The sequence below is a fragment of the Ascidiella aspersa genome, chromosome 1 (genome assembly GCF_963924565.1).
Source record: "Ascidiella aspersa chromosome 1, kaAscAspe10.2, whole genome shotgun sequence".
NCBI classification, from domain to species: domain Eukaryota; kingdom Metazoa; phylum Chordata; class Ascidiacea; order Phlebobranchia; family Ascidiidae; genus Ascidiella; species Ascidiella aspersa.
In genome coordinates, this window is record NC_139447.1 from 8,623,964 (window position 1) to 8,637,499 (window position 13,536).

The 13,536-nt window shown below is 39.1% G+C and overlaps 1 protein-coding gene across 1 annotated transcript in view; it reads right to left on the bottom strand.

Annotated features, from left to right (window-relative positions):
• LOC146167073 (E3 ubiquitin-protein ligase SMURF2-like) overlaps nucleotides 1-2,976 on the bottom strand; it is a 42,653-nt gene extending 39,677 nt beyond the window's left edge. The window contains exons 1-2 of the mRNA XM_083390852.1: nucleotides 2,887-2,976; nucleotides 2,484-2,543 (exon numbers count right to left, since the gene is read on the bottom strand). Of these exons, the coding sequence (XP_083246978.1) occupies nucleotides 2,484-2,538 (55 nt within the window). The 5' untranslated portion in view covers nucleotides 2,539-2,543; nucleotides 2,887-2,976. The remainder of the gene's footprint in view (nucleotides 1-2,483; nucleotides 2,544-2,886) is intronic.
• Between the last annotated feature and the right edge of the window lie 10,560 nt (nucleotides 2,977-13,536).

Sequence of the window (13,536 nt, forward strand, 5' to 3'; positions counted from 1 at the left end):
CAATTTAGTATGGACAGTTAAGATTTGTTGCTGTCAAACTGCAACATTTGGTTTATTTGTGCGTCAAAGCATATTGTGATCTTTGCCGTTTACCCGTTCGCTTGTTGGTGTTTGCAAGATAACAGAACGTGTTGGACACTTGTTATCACAAAGCAATAAGTGAATACCGATATTGCATATCATTAGTGGTTTGAGTTACCCACTGGCGGTCGCAAATGACTACATTCCTTGTTTTGCGTATCATTCTTTTGCAGGCATATTTTGCACTTCAGATACAACCAGTAATAAATGTTCCAATTATAAACAGTTAAATAATAAACTCCAACATAAGCAAATAGCATAGGGGAAACGTTTTGAATTCCAAACTGTTGATTTTCTCTCTTATATGAACAACCTTTGTTTAACAGGAATATCTAACTACAGTTATGTTCGTATTCCTCTACTACAAAAACGGAGGCCCCATATAATGTAGCTTTATACCTAAATTCACAAACGTATCGACAAAACCTCACTAAAAAATAAAACTACGACGGTTTATTTATTGGAACTTTTCTTCCGCTACAAATTGTCTTTTTATAGTTCATATTTCCTTGTTTTTCGACCGTCCTCAATTGTATTCCATGTATTGTGAAAAAAAAACACAACATGTGACGTCTATAGTCGGTCTTTGTTAAACAGAAACCAGCTTTGAGCTTTGGTCGACCATCAAAACCCAGGCAAAATTTGCTAGTTTCGTGGGCCTGTTTTAAGACCGGGCCACTATAACCGCCGTTGTGCGTGGGTGGAAAGATGGCAACGAATATATATGAGATGCAAGGCCACACTACTTCGGAGTGAGAACGGCAATAGATGGGATTCAAGAACAGGAGTGCCAATTAGGCTGGCCTGCGGCTTCCCTGCGACAATACAGGGGCACAATGGATGCCAAGCGCAGCAAAAAGAGAGTGATTTTAACTGGGTATGGAGAATCACACAGATCCTTTTGTCAGACGGAAAGATCACCCATGCCACTTTTGGGTTTGCTTAGCCCCCCTAAGTGCATTGTGCAATCCTTGCAAGTTAAGTTTGCAATAACTTCAAAGGTGATTCTCAGGTAACATATTAGTTCATTTTATATGTGACTGTTTGTACAGCAAATAATCTTCTATCACTGATAAATGTGGGAAGCTGGGGCAAACAACACTTGAACAATTCAAAATACATTCAAGGGGTCTCTTTTAAAAGAACTATTGAAGGTTGCACTGTTGTACAAATACTCATCAACATTAAGAAACTATAAATTGAATTAATCTCAATAAAATGCAGCACTCAGTGACAGAGGTTTTAAAGAAGCATTTTGACACCTTGCAAAGGGAAATTTTCAAGAATGAAGATCATCCAAAGATCTGAAGTAATTTGCTAGTGTAAACAAAAAGTAACATTTGTTTATTTAAACAACTTTCAATTAGAAAAATAAGGAATATGAGAGTCCATGTGTAGTAAACAAATAAGTTGCACATCTATAAAAAAATTGTTTGTCTAATTGTAAAATGGCCACATTTTTTAAGAAAACAACCAAATATTAACAGTAAGATCAATGTTTAATGAGTGCAAAATGTAATACACTGAGTATACACAGTCTACATATATGTTTGTTTGATCAAGTAGTGTTTTCCAAGCTTCCAGCTCAAGACAGTGCTGCAAAAGCAATAAACCCAATAATTTACACATATTGGGTTTCATAATTGAGAAACAGGTTTTTCTTTAAAACCTATGTACCAACCATGAATCTACATTTAAATCTACTTTTAGATAAACTTAGGGGGGTTTCGAAAAAACACTAGCGAAAGATTATCCATTTTATGTCATAAGCATTAATAAACAATATACAACCATAATGGGTGAATAGGAATAAGCTTAGGATTTAAATATTAGACCAATTTGCATTCTACAAACACTAACATATGTTTAATTTTTGTTCAGTGGCAAATCAACAAACAATGCCCAGACCAAGTAGGCTTTAACTTAACCCTGAGATTATGTTTTGCCTAGTTCTATAAACACTTTTTTGTTAAGACATTTTATCCATACAATTAATTTAATAGTTTAAAACTTACAAAACAAAAATATGGCTACTTTGCCTTCATCAGTTCTTTTGAGTGACCCAATCTTAAATCAACAGTCTAAGTAAAACACAGTAATCCTTAAAATTCCATATAAATTAACTCAAGATTACTTTTCTATAAGATAATTATACAAGCTAGTTCTTCCTATCAATCTTAATTTTTTGAGCAGTTTTGTATATATACTTTTTTCTCAGTTACTTAAACTTTAATCAACACTTTACATAAATCACACTTACAGTTATGATTGTAAATTAACTTATGACAACTTCTTATAAAAAATATAGCACAAAAAATTATAATTGTTCCAAACTTATTGATTAGTATCCAATTAAAAATAGTCATAGAAATATTTTTGCATGAAAATATTATTGCACAAACCTGTTAATCTCAGCTTCATAATTCCTCCTCCCCTCGAAGTTGAAGAAGATGACATTTTGTCTGCAACAAGAATACAATTTAAATAACTGTTGGTTAGGGACAGAAATGCAACATGTTGTATTGCCCCGATGCCAAATTTACAAGTTAGCAATCGCTTTGCAATTCGTTTTTGTAAAGAACAAAAGATATTAGTGGAACTAAAAATCAAAACTTTACTTCATTCGATTTTTTCACAATCATATTCGAATGAATCAATTATTTTAGACAGTTTTTTAATGCATTTACAAATGTTAAAAGCTTGGTATTATGCATAAATTTCTATTAAAGCAAACTCTTTTGTACAGTAAATATATTTCGTTTGCGGTAGCAATTTCATACCAATGCTTAAAATACAAAAAAATACCTTTTTTAATCACAGATAGTAGAAAGAAACAAAATTTAAAACATTTTATAAATTATTTAATACACCTTAGTCCTGCAGATAACATGCACTATATCTACATTAATTTGTTCAATTTAATGACTCCAAGTTTAACTACAACTCAAAAAGTCCCAGTTAAGTTATTATTAGAGCAAGTCAACTTAAAGTTATGAGATTCACATAAAAAAATCTTTAAACTAATAAAGTTGGTAAACTTGTCCGATTATGAGCAATAACTCAACTAAAAATAATACAAACGCAATATGCAGCATGAAAATAGTTTTACGTACAATAATTAAGACAAATAACCCATTTTACACTTAAATTATCACAACACTGGAAATTTTTTTAATAGATTTAATAGAACTATTTACTTTGCTGATTTTAGGACTTCATTTATCCATAGATTTCCAACTCACATATTTATTACAATGTTCAAGTAAAAGGCTAAAGTAAAACACAAAAAAATACATATGAAATATTCCTCTGATTTTGCGTGCACAGCCAAATTTAGAAAGTTGCATACTAAAATTTCATAAAAAGGGGGAATTGTAAAAGGATTTATAACCTGTGTGCGAAAACCATGATTGCACATTGACACAGCTCGAAATTTGTGCAGCACATTTGTAAGCTCGGCGCAAAATGCCATGAAAAGAAGGCTGGCCACGAAAGGTGTTTATCTTGGAGAAAAAAAAGATTCCTTTTGGGGATGATTCAAAATATGCAAATGTGAAATACCACAAAACTATTAAAGTTGGTGATCATACTATATTTATAGGCATTCTCATTTCTAAATAACAACTAGTCAATAATGTGCAGCGCCTTTTTCACAATAAAAACACTGATAGTTTGGCTAATACCATTACATAAAAACCTTTCTTACCCTTTCTTGGCAATTAACCTGTTTACAATACATTTAGTCATATGACTTAAAATGCATTGGTTATTTAACATTCACTTAATCTGGAGGGAACTGTATGTGTTTGACCAATATGTTTACCACTCTTTATTAAGACACTTATTGTTTTTAAAAACCTAACTTTAATTACGACTTATACCACATGAAACCTGTATTTGGCAAAAAAAAACTCAACCCCAAATCAATGAATTATTTGATAACTTTATAAATCGACCCCTCTTTGAGACTACGTTTAAGCTAAACTAAAATTTGTTTATTTAATATTATGTTAAAACTGTGAAACATGTACAAATTAAGTTACTTAATATTGAGCGAAATTATCAGAAGAAACAGAAAACATTTAAAAAAAGTTTCAGAAGTTACGAAATGCTAAAGCAAGATGCATGTGATTTAATTAACAGCACATGTTTAACCAACATTAAAACATTGGTTGTTGACAGTAGTTACGCTTCAACTTCACGCCATTTTTCCTTTTAAACTTACAAACCCTTCTTTCTTTGATTTACTGACGTTGCAATAGCAGTTTCCTAACACTTCAAACTCACAAAAAAACAAACAAGCATTGCATAAAAACCTAAATTATATATAAGGCGCCCCCTATCGACAAAGGTTTGTTATAAGGGTAGACGTGCTCTATGGTAGGCTACAATTTTTAAAACCCAAATATTGACAAAAAAGGCATGAAATGCTAAAAACAACGAATAAAAATGACAGAAAACAATAAACAATGTTTGTTTCAAATATTGTAATTCAGTGGGCTTCAACCTTTTTAATAAACGACCCCAATTTAAATAAAATTTAATTAGAATTTACCAAAGTCCATAGACATGATTTCTATAGAGACTTTGGAATTTAAAATACGACCCCATTTTGTTTTCATATATAAATAAATATATTTCAAAAAATGTTGGTGTAGCATTTAGCCTACTTTTACGTCACTATACACGTGACCATTGTCCACTGACGTGTGACCGCCGCACCTAGCGAATTGCTTTTCCGCATTTGACAATTGATTCTACTTTATACGTCTTACTGATTAGCGGCTTGAATCACCGCTCTGTTTATCGCTGTATTTCTGAGATTTGTGAATATACTCTAAGAGCAACTATCTACTGAGTGGATTGTCTTTGCTTAGAGTACAAGAAGTTAAGGACAGGTATTCTAGCGGCCTGCTCCTTTGGAGTCGGATTAAGAACTTGTAAGAGACTTAGGCAGCCGTCGGTCCTCGTCTGTAGGGTCAGCAGCCTTCCTATAGCTCCCTACGACCCCTCAACGCTTCACTGGTGACCCCCTTGTTCTTCGGAAGATATCTGAAGACAGAACATTGCAATCAAAAGCAGGCAAGTCTCAGAAAAAACGGACTAAAAATCTCGACAATTAGAGAGACGACAGTCAATCGTCTCTCCCCGAAGAAGATACATCGCCCTTTCAACGGCCTCCGGGAAGACCCTCTCGGACGAACAGCCCAGGATTCCTTCACATCCCCCGCACCGGCAGCGTGCGACCTTAAAGACGACCTAGCGTCAAAGGATTATTTTGGAGGAACGGAACCGGCTTCGTGTACGACCTTGTCCCCAGGGAACTTCAGAAGGACGTGCGATTTTCTTCACGTCACAACTATAAAATCAGTAAGATAGACAAGGGATTTTCGTTCGAAAATAACTGATAGTTCGCTTGTCGAATTTTCAAATAAGAATCGTCGAATTTTCCTGCAAAATAATTGTGTAAATTTATCGCATAATTTGCATTAATAAGTTTACGCCCATTGAATGTTGTGTGTTGTGCTGAATGACTGTTGGATTGGCATTTTTATATTTCGAGTAAACTGCTTAATATAAAGCGCTTAACCGTAACGGCAGGCACAGCGAACGTTGGCTAACACCAAAATAGCTTCCGGTTCTCACGCTCTAAACCGCGCTTAACTGAGACCGACGTAAAAGCTTGTTTACGCTCTAGCTAACTGAGAAGACCTCTGTTTTCTGTCAGAAATCGAACTCGAACCAATAAACCTTACTAACCCCTCCCCCCTACTAACCACACAAACAAAATGCCAAAACAAAAGCCCTCTGATGAAGTTGGAAACCAAGAGACCTTACAGGCAAAGGTTGAATCACTTGAAAAGAATCTTCAAGCAACAAAGGTATTTGAACAGCAGGCACAAGATCGTCAAACAGAAGTGGAAGCTACATTGAAAAGACAAGAGCACAAATTGGAAATGAACCAAAAGAAGCAGCAAGCCGACCATCTCGAACAAATTCGCTTGCTGGAAGAAAAAATTGAACAACTCCAACAAGCTGAACTCCAAAGAGAAAAGGAAGCCGAAGAATTATCACAAAAGATGAGTAAACTGCTGCTACAACAGGAAAACTCACAAATTCCTGAACAAAAGGCCTCAACACAAGAGGAAAACCACGAAGATCAACCAAGCACATCTGGACAGCAGTCACTTCCAAAACCAAACTTAGAGAAACTAGGAGAAGAGCAGAAGACACCAGAGAGAACAAAGACATCAACAGAAGAAAGCAGACAAAGAGTTGAAGGAGGAGAAAACGACAAAGACACTCGCTCCGGAGACAGTGACACCGCCTCATCATCCTCGTCTTCATCCTCATCATCAGAGACAAGAAGGAAGTCAAGGAAGGCGAAGAAAAAGAAGAAGAAGAAATCAAAGCACAAGAAGAGGCGCAAACGCGACTACAAAGTGCCTGACATGAAAAAAGGCAAAGTAAAACAATGGTTTGATATCGCAGACGACACCTTTGACCGTCACAAGGCAACGGACCAAATGCGATACGAAGACTTGTCAGATGCCATCCCTAGCTCTATGTTTTGGACACTCACCGAGCAAGTGAGGAAAGCAGGAAGACACCCAACTGACAAGTATGGAACTTTGAAAAAAGCACTTTTAAAAGCCTACGGTTTCGAAGACGAATCAAGTTGGATGGATCGACTGGAAAAGACAAGACGCAGAAAGAAGGAATGGCCTTCGCTTTTTGCTGACAGGCTGATTCGGGTGATTGGAGGTGAAGATGAATTAAACATCGACAAAGTCAAAGCTTCAGTCAACAGGAAATTCATTGACGAAATTCCCGAATGGCAGCGCGCCACAATAACTGCAATGGATCCACAAGACTTAGCCGCAAGAGCACAAAAAGCGGACCAGCTTTGCAAGGAATCTCGCATATGGAACAATCAGAGCAGCGGACAAAGCAGCGACTCCGACGACACCAATGACGACACCAGCAATGAGGCAAAACCAAAGACAAAAGAACAAAATGGAGTACAAAAACAATTCTCCAAGATAATGTTAGAGCTCTCACGAATAAAAGAAGAGAAAACAACAACTCAGGTTCCAGAGTCCGACAAGACGAAGCATCGACAATTTTCCAGAAACTGGAACTCGAAAAGCAGCAGTTGGAACCCAAAAAGAAACAGAACTTTTCAAGACCAAACAAGAAGAAACAGCAGTTGGAATCAGCCACAGACATCAAGACGCCCAGAAGTCCAAAATAACTCTCGTTACTGCTGGAAACACAACAAGTTTGGCGCCGAATCAAGAGGTTGCATACCGCCCTGCGTTTGGAAAACAGACCACCCTGTGAAAGAAAAATCAGTTAACAACGTCACAGGAAATGATACAGCCACTTTGCCATTTGTAATGGACAAAACGACTGGTCAACGGTACCTAATCGACAGCGGAAGCCCTTTCTCCTTCATACGCCCAAAACCTCACGCAAAGCCAGATAACAAAAACGACTTTTCGACGACAACGGGAACGCCAATGAACACGTATGGACAGAAAACTCTAACTTTAGATTTGGGATCTTCCTCAAAAATAACACATACATTTATTGTAGCCGACGAAACAGGCCTTTCAAGCTTCAAAGGACAAATTATCAGACGCCGTTGCACTTTGTCATCCGTTATTAGATGCACCACTGTCAATAACGAGTGACGCTTCAAACCATGGATGCGGCGCGGTTCTACAACAACGTGTAGACCAAAAATGGGAACCTTTAGCTTTTTTCTCAAAAGCCTTCAACAAAACCCAACAAAAGTATTCCGCGTTTGGACGCGAATTACTTGGCATTTACCTTGCGGTGAAACACTTCATATTTTACATTGGAGAGAGAGAAACAACGATTTTCACCGACCATCTGCCTCTCGTTCACGCTTTCATATCGAACGCGGATCGCATAATTCCGCGAGAAGCGAGACACTTGGCCTTCATCGCCGAATTCGCCACATCCATGGAGCATGTAGCAGGAAAGGATAACGTCGTAGCCGATCACTTGTCTAGAAACGCGCTCAATCACATACAACTCAACACGGAAGCGATCGACTGGAAAGCCATCGCACAAGCGCAAGAAGAAGACCCAGAATTGAAAGCCCTATTGGACAACGGAACTGGCATGTCACTACAAAAACTCACTCCACCAACCATGAAGACGGAATTGTGGTGTGACACTTCAAGCTCTGTGCCAAGAATATACATTCCGCAAGGGTTCAGACATCACGTCTTCCGGATTCTACACTCCGTGACCCACCCAGGAATCAAACCCACCATCGAACTGATTGCAAAACGCTATGTATGGCCACATATGAAAAAGCACGTTCGCATGTGGACCAGACAATGCCACGAATGCGCGACTTGCAAAGTGACACGGCACAATTTCACTCCAATTGGACGATTCCAACCAGTTGAGAGGAGATTTGAATGTGTGCACGCCGACATATTGGGACCGTTAAACAACAGCAACGGTTACAGGTACATTCTAACCATGACTGATCGTTTTTCTCGTTATACCGAAGTTTCACCTCTAAAAGACATAACAACCGAAACTGTGTTAGAAGCTTTTCTATACACCTGGATTTCAAGATATGGAATATGCAACACTTTGACCACAGACCGTGGATCTCAGTTCACATCACACCAGTGGAAGGAAATGATGGAATATTTGGGGATACAACACAATAAAACCACCTCATTTCATCCACAAAGCAACGGCCAAATCGAAAGATTTCACAGACAGCTAAAATCGTGTCTAAGGGCACAGACTTCAGCAGAGGACTGGTACTACAACCTGCCGCTCATTATGCTGCAATTACGATCAACGTGGAAAGAGGATCTACAGTGCTCGCCAGCAGAACTTCTGTACGGACAAACACTGAAATTGCCCAATGACGTTTTTGCCACTACGCCGCCAGAAAGCGAGGCAACAGCAGGAAGCATTCTTTGCAAAATTCGCTCCTACATGGACAAACAGCGATACAAGCCGACACGGCCGCGAAATAAAAGGCCCAACTACGTCGACAAGGCATTGATGACCTGCAAACACGTCTACGTGAGAAACGACGCTTCAAAACCAAGCCTGGCCCCACTCTATGACGGGCCATACAAAGTTCTTGACAGAAGCGACAAATACTTCAAGCTTGACAAAAATGGAAAACCTGATAACGTTTCCATTGACCGCTTGAAAACCGCTTACGCTATTCTAACTGTTCCAACACAACCGTCACCTAACGATGTTTCAACAGATGTCTCCGAAGATGAAGACACTGAAACGCCACCTGAGACGGAACGGACTACTGCAAGAGGACGAAACATCCGCCTCCCAGCCAGATACCGTGATTAACGCATCACGCAAACAGACTAATTTTCGTTCGTACTGTTGATATTGTATATATTGTTCTTGCCGTTAGCAACCCCCATACAGCTAACAAATCTACGCCTTTGCAATAAGGCTCAAATCTCACAAATTACGTCATCAAGACGCCAGAGCAATGCGTCTATCACGAAACAGGGTCAATCAAGCATTGCTCAGCAAAAGTTTACAATCCGGACTTGCATCTTCAACAACTAACTGCATACAGCTGTCAACAAACAGTAACAACCTACTCAACTGTCTTGTATTTCTTTGGCGCCAAGACCAAAGAACAACACACCGCTTTCAAAGCAGCACCAAGCAGGAATCTTTGTCAAGAATGGTCAAGAACAAAACAGACTAAATTTGGACATCTAACGCAGAAAACACCCAACCAGTGGTTGACAAATAACAAACCAAATTTCCGATACGTTTGGCCAATCAAATCCACCGGAACAGCACAGAACGCAATTTTGACACAAGTGACAATTTTATACGACCCAATAAAGAAAAGGATAAGCAGCACACTAACTTCACTACAAGATTGCCACGTTGCAAAAGGCAATTTCTTATCTGGAACACATCGGTTCATTTGGGAAGTTCCGCAAAACATCGGATGCCCGAAACTAACCACCATCGGAGAAGAAAAGATGCTTCTCCACTTCAATACTCAAAAGAAGCTTTTCCGTTTGGAATTCCGAAGCCTCGCCATTTCGTTACACACGTGGAACATGTGTGATGAAAACACATTGAGATGCCTTCGAGTTCCCACAGCTTTCTGTGACCTGGGCGGACTAATTTTCGCCCCACAACGCTGCAAAATCCCAACGAAAGACTTTCAACCCCCACAAAACTTTACACTGGATCGATATTCTCCTGTGGGTCGAGCGCTCAATAACCTACAGGACAACGTCGAATCACAGCTGACACGAATAGTAAGCGAAATCAATTTGCTCGAGTGTCAGATAAAACGAAGTGCAACTATGACATTAAAGATGCTTTCACGCGTCTACCCCAGTGAGGTTCTTTCAACCATGAAGGACACGAACTCAGAGGGGCTATCAAATTCGGACACAATCAGCCAACTTTCTTGCCGAACAATAGATGGGAAACTGATCACTTCTCTAACATACAACGGCAGGTTCGCGATGCGTCCGCTGATAAGTTATCGTCACCCCGATGGTACCACTCGAACAGCACAGCTATAGGTTACGGTGGCTTTGCATACGACCAAGTGGAAGCCCTCGAAGATTACGTTCCGAACAGAGTACAAAAATTTGTCATACAAGGAGTTCTTTACATCTTCAACAACTACACGTTGGAATACGAAAACGCCCCAACGACAACGCTAATAATGCATTTCGCAAAAATTGCGTTGAACTTCACAGCTCAAGACTACGTGGACACGCTCCACACTTTTGCTTCAATGTCTTCGAGTTCAACCGACCTCAGCACTCTCGTGAACTCCATAAAGGAATCACGTCATATTGCTGAAACAATGAAAGCTTACTTCACCGACCTGGCAAACACCACGTCGTCAGGCGGAACAGGCGCAAAACTCAGCTATCTTGCAAAAGTTCTAGACAACGCGCTGATAAGCATGATATCATCTATATCAAGCCTTTGGATTCAGGGAATAATTTGCTTCCTTGTAATTCAAGCGTGCATTTGGGGAATGAAACTGACCATCGCAGCTCTATCAGAAAGGCTTCAACAGCGTTTCCCTAACAACCCATTCGAACAACGAATGGCGAACATGCGGATTCGCATCTCAGAGTGGCGCAGTCGCCTACGCAATATTGCTAGGAGAGACCCGAATATGCCACCCTTACAAAACAACACAAATAACCCTACCCAAACCCCCACCCCTAACCTACAGTCGGCGGCAAGACCGTTGACAAATTCGATCTCTGACAGCGCGAACAGCGACACAGAGGCCTAAATTAACGTTTGCTAACAATAACTTAAAAGCCAAACGCTAAGCTTACCGAATTGTGCATGAAATTTATCGCCATGTATTTATAATTCGATGTATCGCATTTCATCAATGTACGCCTGAAATTTATTTGTGTCACAAAGGGTCCGAGCGACCAAGAAAATAATCGTTCAAACTTTGTTTATCAAATAGACAGCCTTCAGCTGTTCATTTGAGTTGCCACAGCTTAAAAGAGCCCGGCCAAACATTTATTGTTTCCTGTATTGCATTTTCAATCGTTTGTGTACATCTATATCACGGAGAAAAATCTTTTACAAAAGCGCCCCCCAAAAAATTACAAAAACACCCATAAAACGTTGCTCTCTTGAGTTGTAAATATATTGTTTTCTTACAACGCCACGCTTGTTTTTCGCTCGCCATTTTTGCATGCTATTTCTTTTCATGTCCCACAGCTTTCGGACATGCACCCAAACCAATTCCTAATATCAATCTTCCAGATTTCTTTTCCAATTAATGAACAACCCTTTCTACGTCTGGCTTGTTCATTGGAAGGGGACTTCTGTAGCATTTAGCCTACTTTTACGTCACTATACACGTGACCATTGTCCACTGACGTGTGACCGCCGCACCTAGCGAATTGCTTTTCCGCATTTGACAATTGATTCTACTTTATACGTCTTACTGATTAGCGGCTTGAATCACCGCTCTGTTTATCGCTGTATTTCTGAGATTTGTGAATATACTCTAAGAGCAACTATCTACTGAGTGGATTGTCTTTGCTTAGAGTACAAGAAGTTAAGGACAGGTATTCTAGCGGCCTGCTCCTTTGGAGTCGGATTAAGAACTTGTAAGAGACTTAGGCAGCCGTCGGCCCTCGTCTGTAGGGTCAGCAGCCTTCCTATAGCTCCCTACGACCCCTCAACGCTTCAGTTGGAACAAAGTAACACGAACGAATGTATTCACAATTCTAGAGAACTGTGGCTACGCAGTACACATGTACATAAAAATGATTGCCTTTAGGAAATTTTATTTAACAAACGAATATGAATTGAACCAGGGAGTCGAACCGGAACCGAACCGGAACTTTATGAACCGGTTTTGGGTCAATTTTTGCCGAACCGTAACCGAACCTGAACCGGTTTTTGTAAGATTTTAAGGAACCGAACCGGAACTGAACCGAACATTTTGAAAGTACCTGAAACTTAACCGAACCCGAACCTGTAAACATGAGCGGTTCGCTCCAGCATGACATCACTACTTCTATTTTACAGAGCCAAGTTACGCTTTGTTCGAAATTTTATGAAAAAATATGAACATTGAATAAAAAACGTTGATTTTATATTTTTTAGATATTTCAGTAATGAGTTGCTGTTTTTTAAATACGTCATGTATCTTTGATTAAATGACTTACAATTCAAAAATCATTCTTTACATTTATCCACCCACGTTTTAAAATTTAACGCAACTTATATTGTATCCGAACTAGACTTTATGAACCGGTTTTGAAATAACGATGGTCGAACCGGAGCTGAACGGGAACTTTTAAATTCCTCCGAACCGAAACCGGAACTGAACCGAATTTCGAAAAAATCCTTGAACCCGAACCTAACCTGAACCGGGAAAGTCAAACGGTTCGACTCCCTAAATTGAACACACGTACGAAAACAAAAATCTCAATTTGTTTTCAACAATAAATTGCAGCTCCCCTGTGCACAAGCATAAGCATATGTCATGTTACAGGGACGCACAGGTTGGAGACAACTGTTATACTTCACTAAAAATATTTTGGGATAAAACCAAGGAGGGGTTTTCTGGTTGATATTTTAGCAAACAAGGCAAATTACCTAAAAGCGGTTCAACTATCTACTTATCAAAAATAATTTGTTCTGCAGTTATATAACGGGCCTTGAGAATTAGACGCTTTATGAAGAAACTGTTTGTCACGAGCAAACAATATAAGAAAGAGATGCTAAAATTCAGGCATAGGCTTATATGAGAGTTGCAATGTGCACAACAAGCAGTTTTGATTTTCGGGGTTTTATTGCTGCTTTAACTAATTAATATCGGTTTATTTTTCTAGTTTGAGTTGTTAATTTTTTTCCCAGATCGGCAGTCTAGTCTGTTATGTAGAT